At 40.6% G+C, this 24464-nt stretch overlaps 3 protein-coding genes across 6 annotated transcripts in view; all 3 read left to right on the top strand.

The window, feature by feature from the left end:
* The first annotated feature begins 1754 nt into the window (after positions 1–1754).
* Positions 1755–7416, top strand: ppp1r3b (protein phosphatase 1, regulatory subunit 3B). 2 transcript variants are annotated; one of them, XM_058414681.1, is made up of 2 exons: positions 1755–1916; positions 5302–7416. In XM_058414681.1, the coding sequence occupies exon 2, from the start codon at positions 5321–5323 to the stop codon at positions 6170–6172; it is 852 nt and encodes a 283-aa protein (XP_058270664.1). In that variant the 5' UTR covers positions 1755–1916; positions 5302–5320; the 3' UTR covers positions 6173–7416. The 2 variants fall into 2 exon arrangements, with proteins under 2 accessions (XP_058270664.1, XP_058270665.1); XM_058414682.1 differs by having other exon boundaries at positions 1755–1932.
* A 2381-nt stretch (positions 7417–9797) lies between these two features.
* Positions 9798–17026, top strand: eri1 (exoribonuclease 1). 3 transcript variants are annotated; one of them, XM_058416514.1, is made up of 8 exons: positions 9798–9852; positions 10007–10135; positions 10246–10397; positions 11312–11525; positions 13484–13567; positions 13663–13772; positions 15583–15697; positions 16442–17026. In XM_058416514.1, the coding sequence occupies exons 2-8, from the start codon at positions 10058–10060 to the stop codon at positions 16682–16684; spliced, it is 996 nt and encodes a 331-aa protein (XP_058272497.1). In that variant the 5' UTR covers positions 9798–9852; positions 10007–10057; the 3' UTR covers positions 16685–17026. The 3 variants fall into 3 exon arrangements, with proteins under 3 accessions (XP_058272497.1, XP_058272496.1, XP_058272495.1); XM_058416513.1 differs by having other exon boundaries at positions 9814–9906; XM_058416512.1 differs by lacking the exon at positions 9798–9852 and having other exon boundaries at positions 9913–10135.
* A 2618-nt stretch (positions 17027–19644) lies between these two features.
* Positions 19645–24464, top strand: part of mfhas1 (multifunctional ROCO family signaling regulator 1) — a 29212-nt gene continuing 24392 nt past the window's right edge. The window contains exon 1 of the mRNA XM_058415134.1: positions 19645–22891. Within this exon, the coding sequence (XP_058271117.1) occupies positions 20044–22891 (2848 nt within the window). The 5' untranslated portion in view covers positions 19645–20043. The remainder of the gene's footprint in view (positions 22892–24464) is intronic.

The following is a 24464-nucleotide window of genomic DNA, read 5'->3' as shown; positions in this document are numbered from 1 at the left end:
TTCTCATATGTATATCATTGATTTTTCCTGCCTAATTTCTCTGTTTTTTCCCACTGAAAGTTACAGATATAGAATCTTGGTTTCTCCAAAGGTTTCATCCTCCATAGCTTCAGCTTCTCCTCTCCTCTGTCACCTCTGACTTGTTCATTAGGGGTTAAATCCTATACCATTGCCGTAGGGGGGCAGGGAAACCTGCAGGGCATAAGTGTCCTGCTCTGTGGGTGGTGAAATACCGCTTTTCTCTGTCCACTGTCAATCAGATTGACAATAGCTATTCATTAAGAAAAGTAAAAAAGAAAAACATGTAGTTAACACTCACCTCCTATGACATTACATGTCCATTTATAATGCCCAATTTGTATGGGCATTTTTTGCATTGACCAAAAATAAAATGTTCACAATAACAAACACCACCAACCCCATCCCCCCAACCCATCTAAATGTGGGTGATGAAGGACCTGTTTTGTGCCTGAAGTTTGCTTCTTTTATTTTGCTCTCAGAAATAGAGTTAATGTTTGCCAGCTTAGCATCTAATTCATCGCACATTTTCACAGAGAAACATGGACACACATTCAGCGGAAGGACGCATTATCTGAATTTCTTAAAGATTGTGGGTAGAAGAAAACTAAATTACCTCAGTTTTTTTCTTCCATTCATTCAGAGATTCTGTGATATGGGCTAAGTTTACTTGACCGGGAAGCAATTTATTCATTTCTATAAACACATAACTAGCTAGCATTGATGCTAGTTATACATATTATGTTTCTTTGCTAATTGTATTTATTTAAGTCAGATATTTAAAACAGTGTTTACAACTCATTTAAGAGTAAAATACAGCAATTTTGCCTAATTTACAATTCTTTAATAAATGACTTCATAAGCGAAACCACACCAGATTCCCACAAGATGACTTATTTAGCATGTGTATGTTGATAAATGCTAATAATCACATGCCGCATTATGAAGGCGTTCGCTGTATGGCTGATTTACGTTTAGTGAGAAAAATGAAACGTTAAAAACAAAGCTCATGGAGAGCTGAATGCTTTGAAATGACAATAAACGGTGAAAGAGCACCATTTAAGAGCCGTGTGGTGATAATGCAGCTTAGCCATTGAAGCTTTCCATCTACCCCAGACACACACTTTTACCTCCTTTTAAAATATGCCATTTTTTAAAGGCTACTCTCCGCTGTCACCCAAATGAGGATGGCTTCCCTTTTGAGTCTGGTTCCGCTCAAGGTTTCTTCCTCATACCATCTAAGTGAGTTTTTCCTCGCCTCAGGCTCGCTCACTCGGGATGATTTTGTCTAACACCCAGGACTTTTTACATGTTTTTTTGTGTTTCTTATGTTCTGTAAAGCTTCTTTGAGACAATGTTCATTGTTAAAGGGGCTATACAAATAAAACTGAATTTAATTGAATGGTCTTATTTGTGTTTGTGTTGTATTGACTTATTAATTGTTTTGTTTTTTTCAAGTCATTAATATGAAATGTGAATAAGTGAAGGAAAAAGGTTTGTTGTGTTACAATTATAAGCGAGATCCATGTATAAACGTGCTGCTTGTTAGCAGGTAACAAAGCTAACAGGCTATTTGGAACGAGTTAGTTGGTGAGTCACGTGATCACCAACCCTCCGCATGTGCTCCCCATTCCTCCCTCCCTCCCTTCCCCCCTTTTCCCATGCGGCTGTCCTGCGATCTGATTGGTCTATGTGAAGCGTCCACGTGAACACCGAGTGATTCATTCTCCACAGAGTGAAAGCCGGTTCCTGCGAGCACAGGGCCGTGTTATTAAAGCCTTTGGAAGAGGAACATCTTTCGTTTATCCACGCTGCCAAATAACGCAACACACATTAATTTAGTTTGATGGTCGCTCAGGTGCTCCACTTTATTCTGCATAATAAATGCTCCGAGCAAGGTAAGCCAGACTAGAGGTAAGCAGGATTTTCTCTAGTTTGTTTTCTTGCACCAAACAAACAAACAAATGATCAAAGATATAATAAAAAGTGAGCACCTGATGAAAACCAATGCTTTTAAGTTATATTTTTATTTAGCTACAAAGAAACAAGGACTCACCGAACTTCCGGTTTTAATTGACCTATATTAATTACAAAACTTGTCAGGATTGTAACGATTGTGTTTCAGACTGATCTAAAAGAGATGAAAAAGTTTAGTTTTGTAGGCGAGATGGTGCTATAAATTTTGACCCGATTTCAAACTACATGGTGTTTGAGTCGAGCTAAGCTTCAAGCTTATTTTCTCTATCTATTGATTGAGTTTTGTACACAGGATCACAATAGTGGATCGTTTTTGGTCAGTGTTACAGTTTATGGTGTAGATTATTATGATGAAGCAAGTATGTGTAGAGAGCCCTTCAGAAACGGACATTATCGTGGACTTCGTAGCAAGGACTTTTGACAATATTGTGAAGTGATCTGCCGTAAAATACCTACTACTAAAATATCGTGAACTGTCGTAAACCTTGTTTGTATGTTTATAAGATCTCTGTGCAGGTATTTGACCCAAATCTAGCTTAAGCTTTTTGTCTCAAACTCTTATCTTACTGTCTTTAAGATTACTTTAAGACTAATGGTTTATGAACGCTTATAATTTATTAGGATTAAATCAGATATTCGTGTATTTCACTGCAACTTTTATTAAGAGACCTTTTGAACGTATAAACAGCTTGAGTTTTTTGCCTTGACTTTAATCACATCCCATGACCATGACCAAAGACTTATGGCGATTCTGACCTTTAGTGAGACGGTAACCTCTCCATAGGGTTTCACTGCTTCAACTGCTTAGAGGTTATAAACTTTGTATTTTATAACGCAACATTAATGAATGGGTGAATGAGGAGTTGATGAATTTCCTCTAACAGCAGGTCCGATGATGGTGCAGCTGCAGATTACAGCTTTATATTAACACACTCGCGCTAATGCCTCTTGGTTGCTATAGTAACAGCCGATTCACATGGACGTGAATGGCGGACGCTATAAAAAAAAGTCGTATAATTGCTGATGTGTTCAAGTTTTCGGTAATGACATGTTAATTTAATACTGATGGAAGGAGTCTCCAGTGTCAGTGTCCTGTAACAGTACAGTTTAATGCTGTGATGGTGGGGGCAGTGTAAATGGTCATTTACAGGCTCTAATAACGTCTTTTCGCACCTCATGGCCAACTCCGTGAAAGCGTGTCTTTGTTTTCTGTTAACGCTCATAAAAGCTACTTTAACCGCACTTTTACAGTTTCACACAGTATCTACTGCTCTGCAATAGCGATCTTCAAGCATTTCTGCACCATTTTGGACTAAAATCGCACTTTCATAAACAAAAGCGGACAATAGGGAGTAGCTTAGCGACAAGCTAGTCAGGTAACCATAGTGATGTTGACCAGTACGTTAATTAGTGTCGTCAGTATTTATAGACTCAGGCACTGGGTTTAACTGCTCTAATATGCACATATTGTGCTAAACTTATTTACATTGATGAAATTTGCTTTATTTAAATAAAATCCACAAGCAAAAATACTTATCAAAATGTAGGAATGCAAGATCAACACAATTAAATGTTTTATTCTGATTCACACACTTCTCTTTCTCTTTGTGTATCGTGTCTTTGCCTCCGACTCGCGTGGTTTTTCCCTTTTAAAAACAGGGGGCGGGTCTTAAAAGAGTGTGTTCGCCTTTAAAAAATTCCGATTGGTCAACTGATTTTCGAGTGGGCGGTGCTCTGAAAGATAAACGTGCGGTTAAACGAGCAGATCCGAGTGCTTACGAAAAAATACGAGTGTTAACGCGTTCACTCATATTTATACGCCATATGTATGACTTCATGTCATCTAATTGAGTAGCAATTTGACCAGCTAACGTTAGCTAGGTGACGATGCTCAAGGTGCCTTATATTCTATTTATTTTCTGTTGTTTTTTTTCCGCGGTTTTCCAGAGCTCGCGCCTGTAGATGGCGCCATGCAGAACACTAGCTCAGGTTTTTTTTTTCATGCATCGTTATTTCCTCATTCTCAAACATCTGACAACTTCACATGAAAATAATTCTAATGTAGAAATGATCAGTATGAAGAATCTTATTATTAGACTCATGCATTACAGTGCTTTTGATAAATAGCCTTAAATAGCAATTTCACCTGGCCATTTTATTTCTACAGTGCATTTTATTTCATATTGAGGATTTTGAAAATATATTTTGTTTCATGCAAAGTTGTCAGGTTGTTTGAGATATTTTAACGATGAAGAGGTATTGCAGAAAAAGGAAATCAGTATAAGAAGCTGCAGTATGCTTGCTGCACTCGGTTCTGTTTGCTCCACCATGCCTGAGGATGCTTCAGAGATAATAGGGTGGGTGTGGCTAACTTTCAGAGCTCCTCCCTCTCAAATCAGTTGAGCAATGGAGATTTAAGGTGAAGACCTTTTTTTCCCTAAGACCGTCCCACCTGTTGTGTCAAAAGTCAGAAGCAAAAAGATTGCAGCAGCAAAAATTGATTAAAAAAGTGGAATCGCATGTGGTTCCCGATCGATCGGAGCACGAACCTGTAGTCGCTGGACCTTTACAGATAAGATTGGACACCCCTGATCTAGTTCTTATCTCTGGCCTTCTTTCAGTGTTGTGTTTATTTGAGTCATACCATGCCGTGCCTTCGTGCTGAACTCGTCTGAACCACTTCCCCGATTTAATGGTTAACACATTGATTGAAAGCTGCTAGCATGACCTCAGTGTTTCAACTTGAAGCTGATTTAGCCCCATGGTTTCTTAGAGAAGAAAGGGTTTTAGGATTAATGCACAAAATCAAACCACAGGAAGGTACAGATATCTTGTACAGCTGTCCCACATGTAAAGCAAAGTCATCAGGAAAGAAGTTCCCCCAGATGTATGATTTTTTTAAACTGAATATTTCTGTCACATTCAGGAGACCTAAATATTTTGATCTGATAACTTTGCTTTATTTTCGTCAGTAACGTGCAAAATTAGAGCATTTTTTGATATGTATGATAATTAACATGGGTTTCTTAGCTCAGCAAATTTACACAAAATACATTGATGGTTAAAATTCTTAGCTTTCTTTGCTCATTTTTCACTGTATTTGGGATTTGTGGCAGTTTAGTGTGTATGTAAAAGGCAAAAAGTGTGTGTGTGTGGGGGGGGGGGGGTATGATACTAAAATAAGGGTATTTTTAAAAAAAATATATTATATATTAAAGAATCTCCACATTGTAACAAGAACATTTTTGCAGTTTTCAGTTTTAAATAAAACCATTTTCACAACTCTTTCTCTTCTCTTCCGCACAGGGTTTAGGACAGTTCCATCATGCCAGTTAAACTGGCGATGCCGCTGTATCTCTCGAGCGATGACTTCCAGAGCAGAATGTCTGTGAAGTGTAAGATGCCCCTGCGTCCATGTCTGCACAGAAGCACGGTTGCTCAGTTCGGCTTCCATGCTCCTCTCCAGCAGACCGAGTCTCAGGAACGGAAGTGCAGCAAGACCAAAAAGCAGGTCTCCTTCGCCGACCACAAAGGTCTGGCCCTTGCTGTGGTGAAGATTTTTTCCGAGTTTGACGACCCTATCGACATCCCGCTCAGCATCCAGCAGCTTTTTGCTTCAGCGCTCGATGTCTCTGAGGAGGACGACAAGCTGGTGCTGGACTTTAAGCAGCCGAGCGCAGACTACCTGCAGTTTCGCCAGCGGCTAGAGCGAGACTCGGTCTGCCTCGAGCACTGTGTGCTAAAGGACCGGGCCATCGCAGGAACTATCAAAGTCAAAAATCTGTCCTACGAAAAGGCAGTAAAAGTGCGCATCACCTTCGACACATGGAAGAGCCACACTGACGTCGACTGCCAGTACGTCAACGACATGTACCTGGGCTCTGAGTGGGACACCTTCTCATTCGAGGTGAATTTACCAGCCCGGGTCGAGCCGCAAGAGCATGTCGAGTTCGCTGTGTTTTACGTAGTGGATGGGAACACACACTGGGACAGCAATCAGGGCCAGAACTATAAAATCACCCGCTCTGTTCTGAAGAAGAACATCAGCAACAGCCAGCAGCACAACGGTGACTGGGACGCTTACTTTGACCAATTCGGCAGCCCGAGGTGCTCGAGCGGCATTTTCGCCGAGTGGCCGAGCTACGCCGGGTACGAGGACCTTGGCCCATATTACTGACTTGTGTGTGTCGACTGATGCACACATCTAGCATGGAGCTAAAAAAAAAAAGAAATATGGCACCAGAAACTCTTTTACACTGACTAAATATTATAAATATAAATATTTTGTCCAATTATACACTAAATATTTTGTCCAAACATCAGTGAGGATGTGTTTTCTGTCTGTTGTAAATTCCCATCTTTTTTTATTTTTTTTGCACTGGAACAAATAATCAGCATATAAGCTCCAGTTTATCATGACACCACATCAAACAACTGCATGGTCTTTTGATTCTGTGCCACACAGTTATCTAGAAGCTTATTAGTATCTTAGACGTGTCTTGAGAAACCTGCAGTTACACAACACTAAACTGGTAGCTCTAACCTTCTTGAAGTTGTTTGCTACACCAAACATGTCTCAGCTGATCCACTTCATTTCAGCGAACACGGAACAATTTCTAGTGATTATATCCGTTGATCTGTAACATCTGGATTAGCGATCTGTCCACATTTGAACCGCATGCGACGTGCAAATACGTACAACGTCTGAGATTATTTTGCTGCTACCTTTGACGAGCATATGAACACCACAGACTGTTCAATCATGTGTTTATACCAGAATGTGTAGGAAGATGTGTGCGCTGATCTGTAAATTAAAAGCACACACACACGCAAAGACTGATAGAATAATCTTTAAAGGAATTCACGGGTTATTTTTCTCACACTGACACATGTCTGTAAATCCTGAGCTGCTTTTATATTCAGCCAAAGCTCAGAACCATCAGAATGTAAAGCTGAAGATAATAACGTTATAATAATCAATATGTATGTTTTGTTTGTTTGTGTTATGAACTTCTTAATAGAACAGGAATACAGATGTTAATGAGTTCTTATACAGTGTATTATTGTGTGTGTTTCTATATATAATGACATGGAAATAGCAACTTGGGTCTTTTTGGTGTAATTTGTTATTTAATTCAAAAGAATGCCCATCATCTTTCTGTGCAAAATATGGTTTTAAGCATTAACCTGTAGCATCATCCCTTTCAAGGAAATGGTTCACTTTGACTAAGGGTCCCAGAAGCAGTGTTTTATATCAATCACAGTGTTAACATTTTATCAGGATTTATTTTGTTCTGTTTTTGGGGTGTATTTTAGATTTTCTTTTTGTTGTTGTTGTTTGTGTTAGTTTTGCACACCACACATTGGGGGAAAATAGTTTTGTAAATGTTCTGGGATGTTCTGTTCTGTTAATGCTTTTTTTAGTGTTTTAATTCCTTCATTCACTGTTGAATAAAGAATTGTATTTCTAAATTGCTCGAAAAGTCCTTCTATAGGGAATGAAAACTGTTAAACCAATCTGATACACAGTTGGAGTTTACTTTTTTGCTATTTGGTAGACTTCCTTATCCGGTGCTTTGAAGTCTCTATCAATGAAAACCTCTTGATACTGGTTCACTAGGTCATGGACTATGAATACCATCGGGGGAAAAAATGTGTTAATGAGGTAATATACACTATATTGCCAAAAGTATTCGCTCACCCATCCAAATAATCAGAATCAGGTGTTCCAATCACCTCCATGGCCACAGGTGTATAAAATCAAGCACCTAGGCATGCAGACTGTTTTTACAAACATTTGTGAAAGAATGGGTCGCTCTCAGGAGCTCAGTGAATTCCAGCGTGGAACTGTGATAGGATGCCACCTGTGCAACAAATCCAGTCGTGAAATTTCCTCGCTCCTAAATATTCCACAGTCAACTGTCAGCTGTATTATAAGAACGTGGAAGTGTTTGGGAACGGCAGCAACTCAGCCACGAAGTGGTAGGCCACGTAAACTGATGGAGCGGGGTCAGCGGATGCTGAGGCGCATAGTGTGAAGAGGTCGCCAACTTTCTGCAGAGGCAATCGCTACAGACCTCCAAACTTCATGTGGCCTTCAGATTAGCTCAAGAACAGTGTGCAGAGAGCTTCATGGAATGGGTTTCCATGGCCGAGCAGCTGCATCCAAGCCATACATCACCAAGTGCAATGCAAAGCGTCGGATGCAGTGGTGTAAAGCACGCCGCCACTGGACTCTAGAGCAGTGGAGACGCGTTCTCTGGAGTGACGAATCGCGCTTCTCCATCTGGCAATCTGATGGACGAGTCTGGGTTTGGCGGTTGCCAGGAGAACGGTACTTGTCTGACTGCATTGTGCCAAGTGTAAAGTTTGGTGGAGGGGGGATTATGGTGTGGGGTTGTTTTTCAGGAGCTGGGCTTGGCCCCTTAGTTCCAGTGAAAGGAACTCTGAATGCTTCAGCATACCAAGACATTTTGGACAATTCCATGCTCCCAACTTTGTGGGAACAGTTTGGAGCTGGCCCCTTCCTCTTCCAACATGACTGTGCACCAGTGCACAAAGCAAGGTCCATAAAGACATGGATGACAGAGTCTGGTGTGGATGAACTTGACTGGCCTGCACAGAGTCCTGACCTCAACCCGATAGAACACCTTTGGGATGAATTAGAGCGGAGACTGAGAGCCAGGCCTTCTCGTCCAACATCAGTGTGTGACCTCACAAATGCGCTTCTGGAAGAATGGTCAAAAATTCCCATAAACACACTCCTAAACCTTGTGGACAGCCTTCCCAGAAGAGTTGAAGCTGTTATAGCTGCAAAGGGTGGACCGACGTCATATTGAATACTATGGATTAGGAATGGGATGTCACTTAAGTTCATATGCAAGTCAAGGCAGGTGAGCGAATACTTTTGGCAATATAGTGTAGTTCATCTGATTGCTTTTAAGAGCTAATTTAAATATTTCAGGAAGAGGTGGGTCTGTAGATCATTTCAAGAAAGAGGATTTATCAATACAAAAATCACTGGAATGTCTCTAGGTATTAATTGACTATTTAAAATTTGTTAATTACTTAATTGTAATTATTTTAAATATTTATTTTAATACAAAACTGTCAATCATGTTAAAACACACCTTAATTTCCAACCCTGAAGGGTTAAAAAAAATGATAGGATATTTTCTTTGCCAGAAAAGAACAGCAGATCTGCAGGGATTAAAGTTCTGCATGATTGGATGCAATGGACACCTCTTCTTCTCATTAAATTCTTCCAGTGAAAGGAACTCTTAATGCTTCAGCATACCAAGACATTTTGGACAATTTCATGCTCCCAACTTTGTGGGAACAGTTTGGGGTTGACCCTTTCCTGTTCCAACATGACCATTAAGGACTTTTATTCTGACAACTCATTTTAACATCTTATGGGTAGTACCGGATTCCCTTAAGAAAAGTATCTATCTATCTATCTATCTATCTATCTATCTATCTATCTATCTATCTATCTATCTATCTATCTATCACCATATGTTTAATTTTATATTACATAACTAAGCTAATGTTTACATTTTCTAGGTCACAAATAATTTAATCTATCTATAAAATAAAAGCAGGTTGTGCCGAATATTTTTTTTTTATATTCACTTCGTACATACTGAAAACATACAAAATATCCAAAATTCTATTCAGATTTTATACTACATCTACTACTAACTAAAATTATTAAATTAAATTATAATTTATTATTATTATTATTATTATTATTATTATTATTATTATTATTATTATTCCTTTATATCAAAAGTTGTTAAGGGACTCTTATAGTTTGGCAAAACATCACTTCCGGTTATTAATGTATCCACTCTCGTGAGTTCTCTGTCAGATTATTTGGCGTCTTTTTCCTCTCCCTTTTTTATTCCGGTACAGTCAGTCACAATAAAACAGATATTTGGTGGAATTTGTATTATGTTATAAACACTTATCTGTAGGCTGTTAAATCATTTGTATCTCTGTCTGTCAGGATAAGGCGCGAAACAGAGCCATGTCCTCGCGCTGACGGAGTAAAGCAGTAATGGAGGAAAAGTGTACAAAAGTCCTTCTTAAACCTGATATAAGAGAATGTGGGAGTGAGCAGGGGGACCAGTCTGAGGTGAGAATCTGTTCAAAACTAGTACTTAAAACTGTACAGGAGTCTGTCTGTCAAAAACTGTTTTGACTGAAGACTCTTCATATATATTTATATTTCATTTCTGTTTACAGTCTGAACAGAAAAATGGCTCGTGCAAGGAAACAGCGCGTGCAGACTTCAGTGACCCGGTGTATAAAGAGATCTCTCTGGCCAACGGTGCAATTAACCGCATGAACAGAGATGAGCTACGAGCTAAATGTGCTGAGCTCAAGCTGGACACCAGGTAAGGTCATGGGTCAGGATTAGTGTTTTCTGGGTTTCTATGTTATTAAGTACATCTTCATATTGCTGCATCACATGTTCATATTAATGCACGTGCTCTAGTACGTTATCACTCTTACAGTAACAGCTCATTCTGGCCACCAATAAACAGACTGAAAAATAATTTATTCTTATTAAGTTCATGACTGACTGATTTATAGCCACTATATTACACATGATAGAATTTCTTTCAATGCAGTGTTTTGGTGCAATAACATAAGGGTGGAAAAACTATGAGAATAAACATAAAACTGGAAGTGCAGTGTAACAGGGAATAAAAGTGAACCAGTACGAACGATACATTCAGTGCAGATGGAAACATTTTTTTTCTTTCGATTCAATTCAATTTTATTTGTGTAGCACTTTTAACAATGGACATTGTCTCAAAGCAGCTTTACAGAACAGAAAAAGTTCCAGATGAATGTTAGACAAAATCATCCTTAGTAAGCGAGCCTGTGATGACTGTGGCAAGAATAAATTCACTTAGATGGTATGAGGAAGAAACCTTGAGAGGAACCAGACTCAAAAGGGAACCTCATCCTCATTTGGGTGACACTGGAGAGTGTGATTATTAGTAATGTCCCTTCTACAGTCATATACAGTCAGTTGGAATTGTGTAATGCAGATACAGCGTATGTTTGTGCATTAATGTCCAAGGAGGCAGATAAGAGCCCGTAGTGGGTCCTTTAAAAGGAATAAAACACTTCAGGATGTGGCGTTGTTGGGAAATCATTTACAGTAACTCTGTTTCATTACGATACATTGACTTTGATTATTTCCCTGTAACTGCTGAACACAGAATGTTCTATTTCTTGGAGTAAAAACATCACACCGTGTTTAAATATGTGTGTGTGTATCTGTGTGTGATTTTGTTAGAGGTGTGAAAGATGTCCTGAAGAAGCGTCTTAAGAACTACTATAAGAAGCAGAAGCTGAAGCAGTCTGCGGCGGTCGGCTCCGACGAATCGTATTACGACTACATCTGCGTGGTGGACTTTGAGGCTACGTGTGAAGAGAATAACCCACGACACTTTGTCCACGAAATCATAGAGTTCCCCATGGTCCTCATCGACACACACACTTTGGAGATTGTGAGTTGGTGAGGGAAGATGCTCGCGTTCCTGTGAGCCACTGAAATGGAGTTTAAGGGGGGGGGGGGGACTGTGTATGAGTTAGACGCATCACAATTTTCTATTCTATTTTTAATGCTATAGGACAAAGGGCGGAGCCATTAAGAGGGGTCATTATCTGGAAATAGTCGAAAAGTTTTGTTAAACTATTATTGAATCTGAAGTGCTGTTTATGAATACATGAACCTGTAATTATTGTTGGCTTTTTTGCATACATAGATAAATAAATGTACAGTGAGGGGAAAAAAATTTTGATCCCCTGCTGATTTTGTACGTTTGCCCACTGACAAAGAAATGATCAGTCTGTAATTTTAATGGTAGGTGTATTTGAACAGTGAGAGACAGAATAACAACAAAAAAAATCCAGAAAAACACATTTCAAAAAAGTTCTACATTGATTTGCATTTTAATGAGTGAAATAAGTATTTGATCCCCTATCAATCAGCAAGATTTCTGGCTCCCAGGTGTCTTTTATACAGGTAAGGAGCTGAGATTACAGTAGGAGCACTCTCGGGGAGTGCTCTTAATCTCAGCTCCTTAACTGTATGAAAGACACCTGTCCACAGAAGGAAGCAACCAATCAGATTCCAAACTCTCCATCATGGCCAAGACCAAAGAGCTGTCCATGGATGTCAGGGACAAGACTGTAGACTTGCACAAGGCTGGAATGAGCTAAAAGACCATCGCCAAGCAGCTTGGTGAGAAGGTGACAACAATTGGTGCGATTATTCCCAAATGGAAGAAACACAAAAGGACTGTCAATCTTCCTTGGTCTGGGGCTCCATGCAAGATCTCACCTCATGGAGTTTCAATGATCATGAGAACGGCGAGGAATCAGCCCAGAATGACACTGGAGGATTTTGTCAATGATCTCAAGGCAGCTGGGACCATAGTCACCAAGAAAACAATTGGTAACACACTACTCTGTGAAAGACTGAAATCCAGTAGCGCCCACAAGGTCCCCCTGCTAAAGAAAGCACATGTACAGGCTCATCTGAAGTTTGCCAGTGAACATCTGAATGATTCAGAGGAGAACTGAGTGAAAGTGTTGTGGTCAAATGAGACCAAAATCCAGCTCTTTGGCATCAACTCAACTCGCCGTGTTTGGAAGAGGAGGAATGCTGCCTATGACTCCAAGTACACCATCCCCAGGTGACAGGACAACTGCACCGCATCAAAGGGACGATGGACGGAGCCATGTACCGTTAAATCTTGGATGAGAACCTCCTTCCCTCAGCCAGGGCATTGAAAATGGGTCGTGGATGGATATTCCAGCCTGACAATGACCCAAAACCCACAGCCAAGGCAACAAAGGAGTGGTTCAAAAAGAAGCACATTAAGGTCCTGTAGTGACCTAGCCAGTCTCCAGACCTTAATCCCATAGAAAATCTGTGGAGGGAGCTGAAGGGTCAGCCACAACACCTTAATGACTTGGAGAGGATCTGCAAAGAGGAGTGGGCCCAAATTCCTTGAGATGTGAGATGTGTGCAAACCTGGTGGCCAACTACAAGAAATGTCTGACGTCTGTGATTGCCAACAAGGGTTTGCCACCAAGTACTAAGTCATGTTTTGCAAAGGGGTCAAATACTTATTTCTCTCAATAAAATGCAAATCAATGTAGAACTTTTTTGAAATGTGTTTTTCTGGATTTTTTTGTTGTTATTCTGTCTCTCACTGTTCAGATAAACCTACCATTAAAATTACAGACTGATCATTTCTTTGTCAGTGGGCAAACGTACAAAATCAGCAGGGGATCAAATCATTTTTTCCCTCACTGTAGATGATAGATTTTTGTTTCTCTAAGGACTTTTTTTGGTCTCCTGTTTATTCAGGATTCTTGTCTTATTTTTTACATCTTTCTTTCATCCAGAAACCATGGGAAACGCTAACAGAATGTTTGTTGATTTTTGATTTTGCAGGTCGATTCGTTTCAGGAGTATGTGAAACCCCAGTTAAACCCACAGCTCTCCGATTTCTGTGTGGAGCTAACAGGAATAACACAGGTATGAGAGTGTGGAAATCTAGCACTGTCTCTGCACAACATGGCAACAAACTGTTTATTTCTCTATAACATAACCTGTTTGTATTTCGGTTCTAGACAATGGTGGACGAGGCAGATCTGTTCCCTTGTGTTCTTCACCGAGTGGTGGCCTGGCTGCAGGAGAAAGAGCTGGGGACCAAATACAAATACACTCTGCTAACAGATGGGTAAAGACACAGTCTTTATTGGAATTTCACATTCATGTCACTGATCACTAACAGTATACCATGCTGGTGCTTTCCACATCCTAGTAATTTGTGGAATTTCCTTCGGGATCAATAAAGCGTATCTATCTATCTATCTATCTATCTATCTATCTATCTATCTATCTATCTATCTATCTATCTATCTATCTATCTATCTATCTATCTATCTATCTATCTATCTATCTATCTATCTATCATTTTATATTACATAACTAAGCTAATGCTTACATTTTCTAGGTCACAAATAATTTTCAAGTCATCGAGAATTTATTTATGTATTAGTATTATACACTGATCAGGCATAACATTATAAGGGCCAGGTGAAGTGAATAACACTCATCTCTCCAGGATTATCTCCTCATCATGGCACCTGTTAGTGGGTGGGATATATTAGGCAGCAAGTGAACATTTTGTCCTGAAAGTTGATGTGATAGAAGCAGGAAAAATGGACAAGCGTAAGGATTTGAGTGAGTTTGACAAGGGCCAAATTGTGATGGCTAGACGACTGGATCAGAGCATCTCCAAAACTGCAGCTCTTGTGGGGTGTTCCCGGTCTGCAGTGGTCAGTATCTATCAAAAGTGGTCCAAGGAAGGAACAGTGGTGAACCGGAGACGGGGTCATGGGCGGCCAAGGCTCATTGATGCACATGGGGAGCGAAGGCTGGCCCGTGTGATCTGATCCAACAGACGAGCTACTGTTGCTCAAACTGCTGAAGAAGTTCATGGTTACTTAGACATGCACCACCTACCTAAGCATTGTTGCAGACCATGTACACCCTTTCATGGAAATGGTATTCCCAGATGGCTATGGCCTCTGTGGATTATGCGCCATGCCACAAAGCAAAAATGACAAGTTTCAGGTGTTGACTTGGTCTCCAATCCAATTGAGAATATTTGGGAGTAGTGCTCTGTGTATTCAAGTTGTGACTGAGTTGGAATTCACTAAAACACATGGCGCCAAGCATGTGACCTTAATCATGTGCTACTTAATTGCGCCCATGTGTATCCCCGATTCAGAAACCAATTAATTTAAAAAATGATGTCAAATGGAACAAAAAACAAAGTTTCACTTCTAAAGTCAAACACAAAGGGAACATCTATAACCCTTATTTATTTCTTTATTTTATTTTACTTGTAAATAAGCTACAGGTCTTTTAACTATGGAACCTCGGCATACGGATGCCCTCCCTTACGAATTTTCACCTTAAGAATTAAAATTTTCAGGAAATTTGCATCAGCAAACGAAGCATTTTCGATATACGAACAAACCGAACCGAACACCAGCTAGGTTGCGTGTACGTCCGGGAGCCGCTCAAAACTTGTTTGCGTCAGTGGAAAACTAACTGAAGCGAGTTTACAAATTTTATGATTTTTATTTTCATTCAGCAAAAAAAGTTGTTTTGAAAGAGTCAACTCACGATACCAACATTGCCTTCTGCGTGCGTTAAAAAGCTAGGTGATTTTCCAGGTGTTTTTGTGAACAGATCGAGGGTGTTGCTGGTCTGTTCTATTTTTAGCCCAAGCTTGGTGGCACAACTTCCTATGAGGAGCCTTGACATGGAATGCTTGGCTTGGGTCAGTTCTTTGTAAGCAGCCATACAGTTTACATACGCTTGATATCGGTAATATTGGTAATATTTTTGGGTGCCTGGAATGGATCATCTACATTTACATTATTTCTTATCAGAAAATTCATACAGGCAGAAGTTTATTATTTATTATAATATATTTATTTATTATAAGATTATTTAATTTGTATTTCTTTCCACAGGTCTTGGGATATGAGTAAATTCCTTTACACACAGTGCCGCCTGAGTCGACTTCGATATCCTCCATTTGCTAGAAATTGGATTAACATAAGGAAGTCTTATGGAAACTATTACAAGGTATTATCTGATATTTAGATTTAGTTTAATTACAAACTTTGAATGAATAACCGAGTCATAATTAGTTGTAAATACACTCACCGTTCAGATTGACAGGAACACAGGTACTAACACATGCACATTAATGCAGTTATCTGTTACTGTGAATTTCCCTTTGGGATGAATAAACTATCTATCTATCTACAGGGTGGGGTGCAAAAACTTCCCTTTTTTGAAGGCGAATAAAAGAAAAATTGTGGCTGATAAAATTTATTTTTTGATAATGAAAGAACATATTTTCAAATTTCAAAGTATGAGGTTTTAAACAAAATATCTTGAAGGTGGTGGCCACTGTCCTCTATGCACTGATGCAACCGATTTCTGACGTTTCCCTCTACACGTTCCACTATTCTGAGTCGTGTGTGAAAATCGCTGGCAATCAGCTACAGTAAAAGTCAGAGATCACACTTCCCATCATTCTGATGGTTGATGAACATGAAGCTATTGACTTGTACATGTGTGATATTTTTGTATAGTGCTGCTGCCACGTGATTGGCTGATTAGATATCTATGAATATGTAGGCATACAGGTATTCCTAATAAAGTGGACTGTGAGTGTTGTAAATTGAGATTTTCATTTAATCTGAAGCATCCTGATTAAAGGACTTAATTTAATCAGGTTGTCAGAATGTTAAGAGACAATATGTGTTGCTGAGTTTCCACAGTTAACCTTCGACAGTGAGTATCTCATACTGTGCTCTTTAGGTGGCTCGAAACCAGACGAGGCTGAACTGCATGTTGGAGAATCTCGGCATGCAGTACGAGGGCCGACCGCATTGCGGCCTCGACGACTCACGCAACATCGCCCGTGTTGCCATCCGCATGCTGAAGGACGGCTGTCGGCTGCGGGTGAACGAGCGTCTGCACGAAGGCGAGCTGCAGAACGTGTCCAATACAACGGTGTTAGAAGGAGCTCCACCTCCTCAGTACCCCAAAAGCAGAGGCTAATTCAACAGCGTATTTGCTTCCTTTTTTATATCAGTGATCAGGAGTGGAGATGAGCATCAGGGCTGCCTTGTGCTGGCTTTCGGGACCTTTTTCTAAATCGTTTCATTTGACTGAGCAGTGCCCTTTGTTTACTAATGCCAATTTGTAACAATAATAATACTACCCAGACCAAATCATTGATGTGTGGCTTCATTTTTCACAAACACATTTCACAAAGATGTATTAATTCTGGGATGATCTCCAAATGCATTTTTTTTTACTCTTTAGCAGCAAACGTCCTGAATTTTCGGTTACATAAGGTGCATTATTTTTTACATAACAATAAAGTGCCATTCCAGTTTATCCTTCTAGTAGGTCGTCGTCTTATTTTTGTTCTTTATAATTTTGCCGAAAATAAATAAATAAATATGTACAATTTCCCTTTCTACCTTAGATATAATTTGCGTCTGAATTTTGCCTTTTAAATTTTGCACTGAAGCTAGCAGGTTATTGTCACTGAAGCTTATAGCCTCCAGGTTAGCAATGTGTATGTCAGTGACTCAGTGATTTATGGAGTTGTTCAGCGTCTCAAACAGACTTGCTGAAGTGGTTTCTGACTCTGTATGACGCAATGATACACTATAAACTTGGGCAAAAGACAAAGACCAGAAATAAAAAGTACATATTTCTTCCTAAGCGCCTTAGAGAGTTATTCAGGTAGGGGATGTGGCCTAAAATGTGTAGTTGCAGCTGTATATTAGCAGTTGCAGTATTTGCATGAAAATAAATCCACCCTCCTTTTTTTTGTTTAACAGTGAATTGTAATGTTGGATTTGGATGGATTTTATTAAAAAATTATGTATGTTGAAAGGGTGTTACTGAGCCAAATATCTCTCTGTTTTTTTTTAAATATAATGTTGAACTGGTATCTATAACTTTCTAAATGTTAGCTATATTAGGCTTGTTGCTTTGGTGTAAAGAAAAAACCCCCCAAAACTATGCAGTTCAGCATTTATTCTCAGCTATTTAAACTATCATCTTGTAGTTTGGGATCCAAAGGTATTCCAACTGGGAAGAGTTTTAAGATTCAGGGGAAAAACTGCATCATCATGACACATGCTGAATATCCACTGATCAGCCATAACATTATGAGCACTGACATGTGAACATTTTGTACTCACAACGACTTTGAGGTGTTGTCTTGGCCTCCAAATTCCCCAGATCTCAATCTAAACCAGCATCTGTGGGATGTGCTGAACAAACAAGTCTGATCCATGGAGGCTCCACCTCACAACGTACGGGACTTAAAGGATCTGCTGCTAACATCCTGGTGTCAGATACCACAGCACACCTTCAAGGATGTAGTGGAGTCCATGCCTCAACAGGTCAGGGGGCTGACCTGGGCAGCAAAAGGGGGACCAACACAATATTAGGCGTGTGGTCATAATGTTATGCCTGATCTGTGTGCATTCATTTGCTAGAAAACATGATCTACACCAGGAAGAAAACAATGAGACAAGATCTGTCTAGGAAATCTTATTCTTAATGCCAGTGACCCTTTTTTTTAAAATAATAACTGATGCCCAGGTTCATGTAAAACCTCTCTGTCTATTCAATCTCTAGCGTTTCAATCATGTCCACTATTGGCCAGTAGATGGAGCTAGATGTACTGAATAACTTCAAAGTCACTTTCACCTTTCAGAAAGCTGACAGTTTGGTGAGTTTACACAGAGAATAGAGCTAAAAGAAATCTGTTCCTCATTGTATGATCAGTTATAGTTATGTGAGAACTGTAAAAAGTGTGTTAGAAATTGTTTTCTTGTCTCCATTTTCAGTGTGTGATGGTGGAGTGCTTGTTGTTGCTGAAATGGATGTTCCTGTGCTCATCCCAGATCTGGCCACATTGAGCATCATCTCATCACACTTTAGCACCTGTATAATGATTTATAATCACACCATCTGCTGACTCCCACAAGAGGATGTGCTCACTTTTCATTCTGGCTCCTCTTAAGGGTTTTCCTTCATGTCAGATCAGGGGGTTTTGTCCTCGCTCATTACAGCTCTAAATCCTCATCCAGATTCCTGTAAAGCTGCTTTAAGACATATATCATTTGATCGTGCTTATTTGACCTCTTTAGACACTACTTTTCAAAAATGCTGAATATTGTGGGTTTAAGTAGCTTTATATTATATTTTGCGAAGTATAGTGCAGAATAATAACCACAAAAAACATTTATACTAACATTAATATAATATAATATAATATAATATAATATAATATAATATAATATAATATAATATAATATAATATCCAGCATGGTGAGCGATGACGTCACTTTACTCCGGGAAGGTAGGCTCGTGACGCTTGTTGCTGTTTCACTGTTGGCCAGCACGGTTGCCAGATTGGTATGTCTGACCCTTTAAGAAGCTTTGCTTTAATTCCATTGCAATGTTAAAGCACCTCACTGTGTCACTGTGTTATGTATGTATATATATATTTGGTTTTCGAGTTGTCATAGAGAAGCTTAGAAGAAATATTATTGTTATTGTATAATTAGTAGAATGCAGCTCGAAAACCAAAAAAGAAATAAATAAAAGAGGAATAATATTATATAAAATTAGTAATTTAAAAAAAATAAAATTAGCACTATATAAAATTAGTACTACTATGAGTACTATAATTAAAATACAATAAACAATTAAAAGTAATACGCCAGTAAACGTAAGATAAGCTATAAAAGTCAGTTAAAACATATAATAATAAATACATACATATATAAAATACTAGCTTTTTATTTTATTTATTTTTCCTTTTCCAAATGAAGTAGACAGATTGTTAAGAATCCTGCAATTGAATCACACTTTAAGTCAATTGTTTTCAGTATGTTAAAATAACAATTCCAGCTTTCACCAACCATTATCCTTAATTTTCAATATCCGTAATAATTACAATCTGGCAACCCTGTTTCCAAACCCTGCGGATTGCGGGCGGAGACGTGAGGAGGGAGTGGAGCAAACACGCTGTAGTGCTTTTATTTCTAATCGCCTTGCGTTCTGTTTGGATCCGTGTTGATGCCGCGGTACCGGGGAAGCCGCTGGCGCTGCCAGGAGAGCCGTCCGGACTGAAACACTGTCCGGTTTCGCCACATATATTTGACCATCACGTTTTACTGTTTTTTTTCTTTCGATGGCGCAGATAAAGAGGATGTGGGAAACACCGCCGAGGAGACTGGGCGCGACTGAGCGGTTTTTGTCCCCAGGTGGAGCAACCTTTACAGCTGTGTTTCTGAACATGTGGAGTGCTGGACCTCAGAGAAGGACGAACAAAAGGGCCGCCATGCTGCCGGGGTAATATTGTAACGCGATTTGAAGGCGACGCAATGGCTGAGAATGAGACTAATCTGAGGACGGCCAGGATATGGCGAGACGCAGCGTTACGCTCCAGGAAACTGAGGAGCAACCTGCGCCAGCTCACTCTGAGCACCAGCAACAACCAGAAAATCACCTTACCCGATGACATCAAGGAGATTGAAGTCCTCAACCTGGGCAATAATTCCCTTCAAGAGCTTCCCGAGGGTTTGGGCTGCACTCTGATCAAGCTTCGCATCCTCATCCTCCGGAGGAACAAGTTCACCTCCGTGCCCTCTCCTATATTCCAGCTCTGTCACTTGGCTGAGCTGGATCTTAGTCACAACTGCCTGAGCCATTTCTCGGAGGATATTGAGCATTTAAAGGGGCTGAAAAAGCTCTGCGTGAGCCACAACAAGATCCAATACCTGCCCTCCCAAATTGGGACGTTGCAGGCCCTGGAGGAGTTTGACGTGAGCTTCAACGAGCTCCGTGATTTCCCCAGGTCCTTCACGCAGCTGAAGAAGCTCAGGACGCTTGACGTGGACCATAACAAGCTCCAAAATTTCCCGCCGGAGCTTCTTGCCCTCAGCGATTTGGAGGAACTCGATTGTTCAGGGAATAAACTAGAGGGCCTGCCAGGCAATATCACGATGCTGCAGTCTCTGAAAATATTGTGGCTCAGCGGCACCCACATCTCCTCTTTACCCGAGACCTTCTGCGATCTTCAGAACCTGGAGAGTTTGATGCTCGATAACAATTCCCTTGCAGCGCTGCCGCGGTCGTTTGGAAAAATGCAGACACTGAAAATGCTCAATCTGTCATCCAACTCCTTTGAAGATTTTCCTCAGGTTATACTTGCAATCACTAGTTTGGAGGAGCTGTATTTGAGCAGAAATAGGTTGTCTTTCCTCCCAGAGGAACTTGGCCGGCTGTCTAATCTCGCTAATTTGTGGTTGGACAATAATAGAATAACGTTTCTCCCAGACTCCGTAGTGGAGCTGGAGAAACTGGAGGAGCTGGTGTTACAGGGTAACCAAATTGCCATCCTGCCAGACAATTTCGGCAAGCTCGCCAAAGTGAACATTTGGAAAGTTAAGGACAATCCTCTCATACAGCCTCCGTATGAGGTGTGCATGAAGGGCATCCCTTATATAGCTGCCTATCAAAAGGAGCTTGCCCATGCCCAGACTGCTGTGAAACCAAGACTCAAACTTGTTTTGATGGGGCAGACGAATGCAGGGAAAACTAAGCTCAGGCAGTGCATCATAAGTAAACCGTTAGATGCTAAGACAATAACTGGCGGTAGAGGGATCGATGTGACGAACTGGGTAGCAGATGCTCACCGCAGTCTTACATTTATCGTGTATGATTTATCAGGGAAGCAGAATTATGAACTCATTAAACCATTTTTCCTCTCGCCAGGAGCTCTGTACATAGTGGTGGTGAATTTGAAGTCGTATACATGTAAGACTTTCTACTCCAGCGTAGGCTATTTCCTTCACCTGCTCAGTGCCAAGGTGCCCCATGCAGTGGTGTGTGTTGTTGGAACGCACATTGACCTTTGTACTGAGGCAGAATTGGAGGAAAAGTGCTTGGATATCCACAGACAGATCTCTCTGCAGGAAAAGAGAGACACGGAGAGTCTGCGGACACTCGCTAAGCAGGTGGACAAAGCCTTGGAACAGGACTATGATGTCAGGGCTTCAAGCCCTCATGTACTGTTTTATGGAGTCTCAGACAGGAACCTGAGACGTAAAAAAGCCCAGCTGCAGTACATGCTGAACAATCGGCTGCAGATCCTGTCCCCGGTCTTTTGTGTCAGTTGTGTGGAAACGAGAAATATCCAACGATTAAAGGAGAAACTCATGTCTGTCGCAGATCATCGCGATATCTTCCCTAACCTTCACAGAGTACTGCCGAAGTCGTGGCAGATGCTGGAGGAGCTTCATTTCAAGCCGCAGGACCTGTGGCTGTCGTGGTGGGACTCAGCTCGCCTGGGTCTGCAAGCGGGACTGACGGAAGACCGTCTGCAAAGTGCACTGTCGTACCTACATGAGAGTGGCAAACTGCTGTACTTTGAAGACAGTGTAACACTTAAAGAATTTGTCTTCCACAATCTGCCACGGTTCATCGCCGTCTTGAACGTCTTCTTTCAGAAGGACCTTACTGCCATGCTGGAAAAATTAAACGCTGAAAGTGACACAGAGGAGAATGTCACTTCATCACAAATCCAGCATCACGTGGAAAGCTTTCTGCTGCACGGCCTGCTGCCTTCCAATGTCATCCGGCAGCTCCTCAAACCTCTCGTGCAGACGCAGCAGGACTTGCACCTTATTATGGAGCTGCTTGAAAAGATGGGGGTTTGCTACTGTGTCAACAAACCTCGCAGCAAACCACCCAACGGGGCGCCTTTGGTTTACAAGTTCCCCAGTCTGGTCAGCAGTGAGGAGCTCAACACTGAACCCTGGCAGAATGGAGGCTCATCAGTTCCTGGTCAGTTCTTCTCGGTGGAACAGTTGCAGATTGAGTATAGCTTTCCGTTTCTCATCCCTCCTGGACTTTTTGCACGGTTCAGCGTGCAAATCAACAACCATGTGGTGCAACGCACCGATGGAAAGGATTACATCTTTGCCTACCGGGGTAAAGTGCCTGTCATGGTGAACTACCGGCCTTCTCGAAACAGACTGCACCCGGATACGCTTGCCATTTCTAGTCATGCATCTTTACCAAATATCTGGACAGCTTGGCAGGCGATTACTCCACTGGTAGAGGAGCTGAACGTTCTTCTGCAGGAATGGCCTGGTCTCCATTATTCTGTACATATCCTGTGTTCCAAGTGCCTGAAGCGAGGGTCACCCAACCCACATTCCTTTCCAGGTGAGTGGATTTTAGTGATTGTTTGCTTTGTGATCACTCATTAATATGACTCCTTTAGGTGGGCGCTGAAAAAGGAAACTCTATTTGGGCTAAAGTTAAAGTCTACTCTATGGAATTTGGCTTAATTATTTAGATTTAGCTACTGGATAAGAGGAGAAGGAGCCTCTAGCCTTACCTAGAAACAGAAATTAGCCAGTGGTGTGCTGTGAAGCTGTATGGCTCAGGATTACCATGGTAACCAAATATGAATTGCAGAAAAGGAGAACTTAGTAGGCTTTGGATTTCTTCCATGAGCATATGTGAAACTCTATCATAACATTTGGATGTAAATGACGATTGCATGTCACATGACAGCCGGGTTCATGCTCATACAGAGGAACTGTGAGTTAAAACCCAGACTTCATGTCATGCTACTGTCGCATTTCCTTCACTTACTCTTAGCCTTTGGTTGCCCGCATTAAGCCGCTGCAGTGGATTAGTTCATGTGTGTGGTTAGAGCTGTTCCAATCATTTTACACTGCGCTCTCATCCACAGAATGCTCTATTTGGCACGCCACTCAAACCTGTGGAACAAAACCATAATGCCTTAAAAGGCTACAGGCCAAAGATCAGTTCTAAACGAACAGAGAGCTTGATGTGGTGTAATACTCCAGAGACTCCGCTCAGAGAGGAAAGCTTTCTGTTTCTGATCGAAAACCTCAAGCGGAAAATGTACACAAAAGCTCCATGGCCGGTTTACGGCAAGTTGAGAGTTTACTGGGTGCAACGTGCACACTGCTGTGGTTTTGGGGCTGCTGAAAATGTTGTTGTTTTTGTGGTTGTTTTTATGTTCTTTTCATCATCCTCCACCACCGTGTTGTGATGAAGAAACCCACATAAACACAGGCTATGTCTTTTTTAAATATACAGTGGAGTCTGAGAACACAGTGAAAATCTGTGATTTCATTTCAATTTAGAAAAAGCAGAAGGCTTTAGGATTTGGAAATATTTAAAACTAGGAACGTAATATATACAGTATCTTGAATATTTGTTATGCAATATTCTGCATTATTTAGAGGTTCCTATTGAAATATAAGCAATTGGGTGATATTGACCATGCTAACTGCTTTGTACAAAAGGTCAGTCTAATCACTTCTACTGAAGCATGTGGTCAGATGAAACGCTCATGGATATGATCTAAAATGGATCATGAAAGCAAAAACAGGACGTAAAAAAAAATGAATAGTTCTATTCATTTAGAAAAGAATGCAGTACCATGTCATTTGCATACCAGACAGCTCCGCCCACATCGCTATAAAGTGCATTCTTGAGAATAAAGCGTTTCTGAGTGCTCTGTTGTGTTAAGATGCTGCCGATATCAAAATCAGCTCTGATGTTAGTTCACTCGACTTTTTCACCCTTCTCTGGCTTACTAGCTGTTTAATATGAGATTTAAATCTCTGAATCAGAGCGGGTAATGTCTAGACATGTGAAGTCACTAGTTCTTTTCTGATGTTCATACTATGTCTAAGAGAGGCTGAAGAGAAGCTTTACTGGACGCCTGGCATCATCAGGATTCAAGAACTTCCTGTTG

Source organism: Hemibagrus wyckioides, linkage group LG18, assembly GCF_019097595.1.
Source record: "Hemibagrus wyckioides isolate EC202008001 linkage group LG18, SWU_Hwy_1.0, whole genome shotgun sequence".
Lineage (NCBI taxonomy): Eukaryota > Metazoa > Chordata > Actinopteri > Siluriformes > Bagridae > Hemibagrus > Hemibagrus wyckioides.
This window is presented reverse-complemented; position numbering and strand designations above follow the sequence as displayed.

Coding starts and splice junctions, on each gene's coding strand:
- eri1 (XM_058416514.1), top strand. CDS start 10,058: ATGGAGGAAAAGTGTACAAAAGTCCTTCTTAAACCTGATATAAGAGAA. Junction 11,526..13,483: donor ACACACACACTTTGGAGATT/GTGAGTTGGTGA, acceptor TTGATTTTGCAG/GTCGATTCGTTTCAGGAGTA. Junction 15,698..16,441: donor CTTATGGAAACTATTACAAG/GTATTATCTGAT, acceptor TGTGCTCTTTAG/GTGGCTCGAAACCAGACGAG.
- ppp1r3b (XM_058414681.1), top strand. CDS start 5,321: ATGCCAGTTAAACTGGCGATGCCGCTGTATCTCTCGAGCGATGACTTC.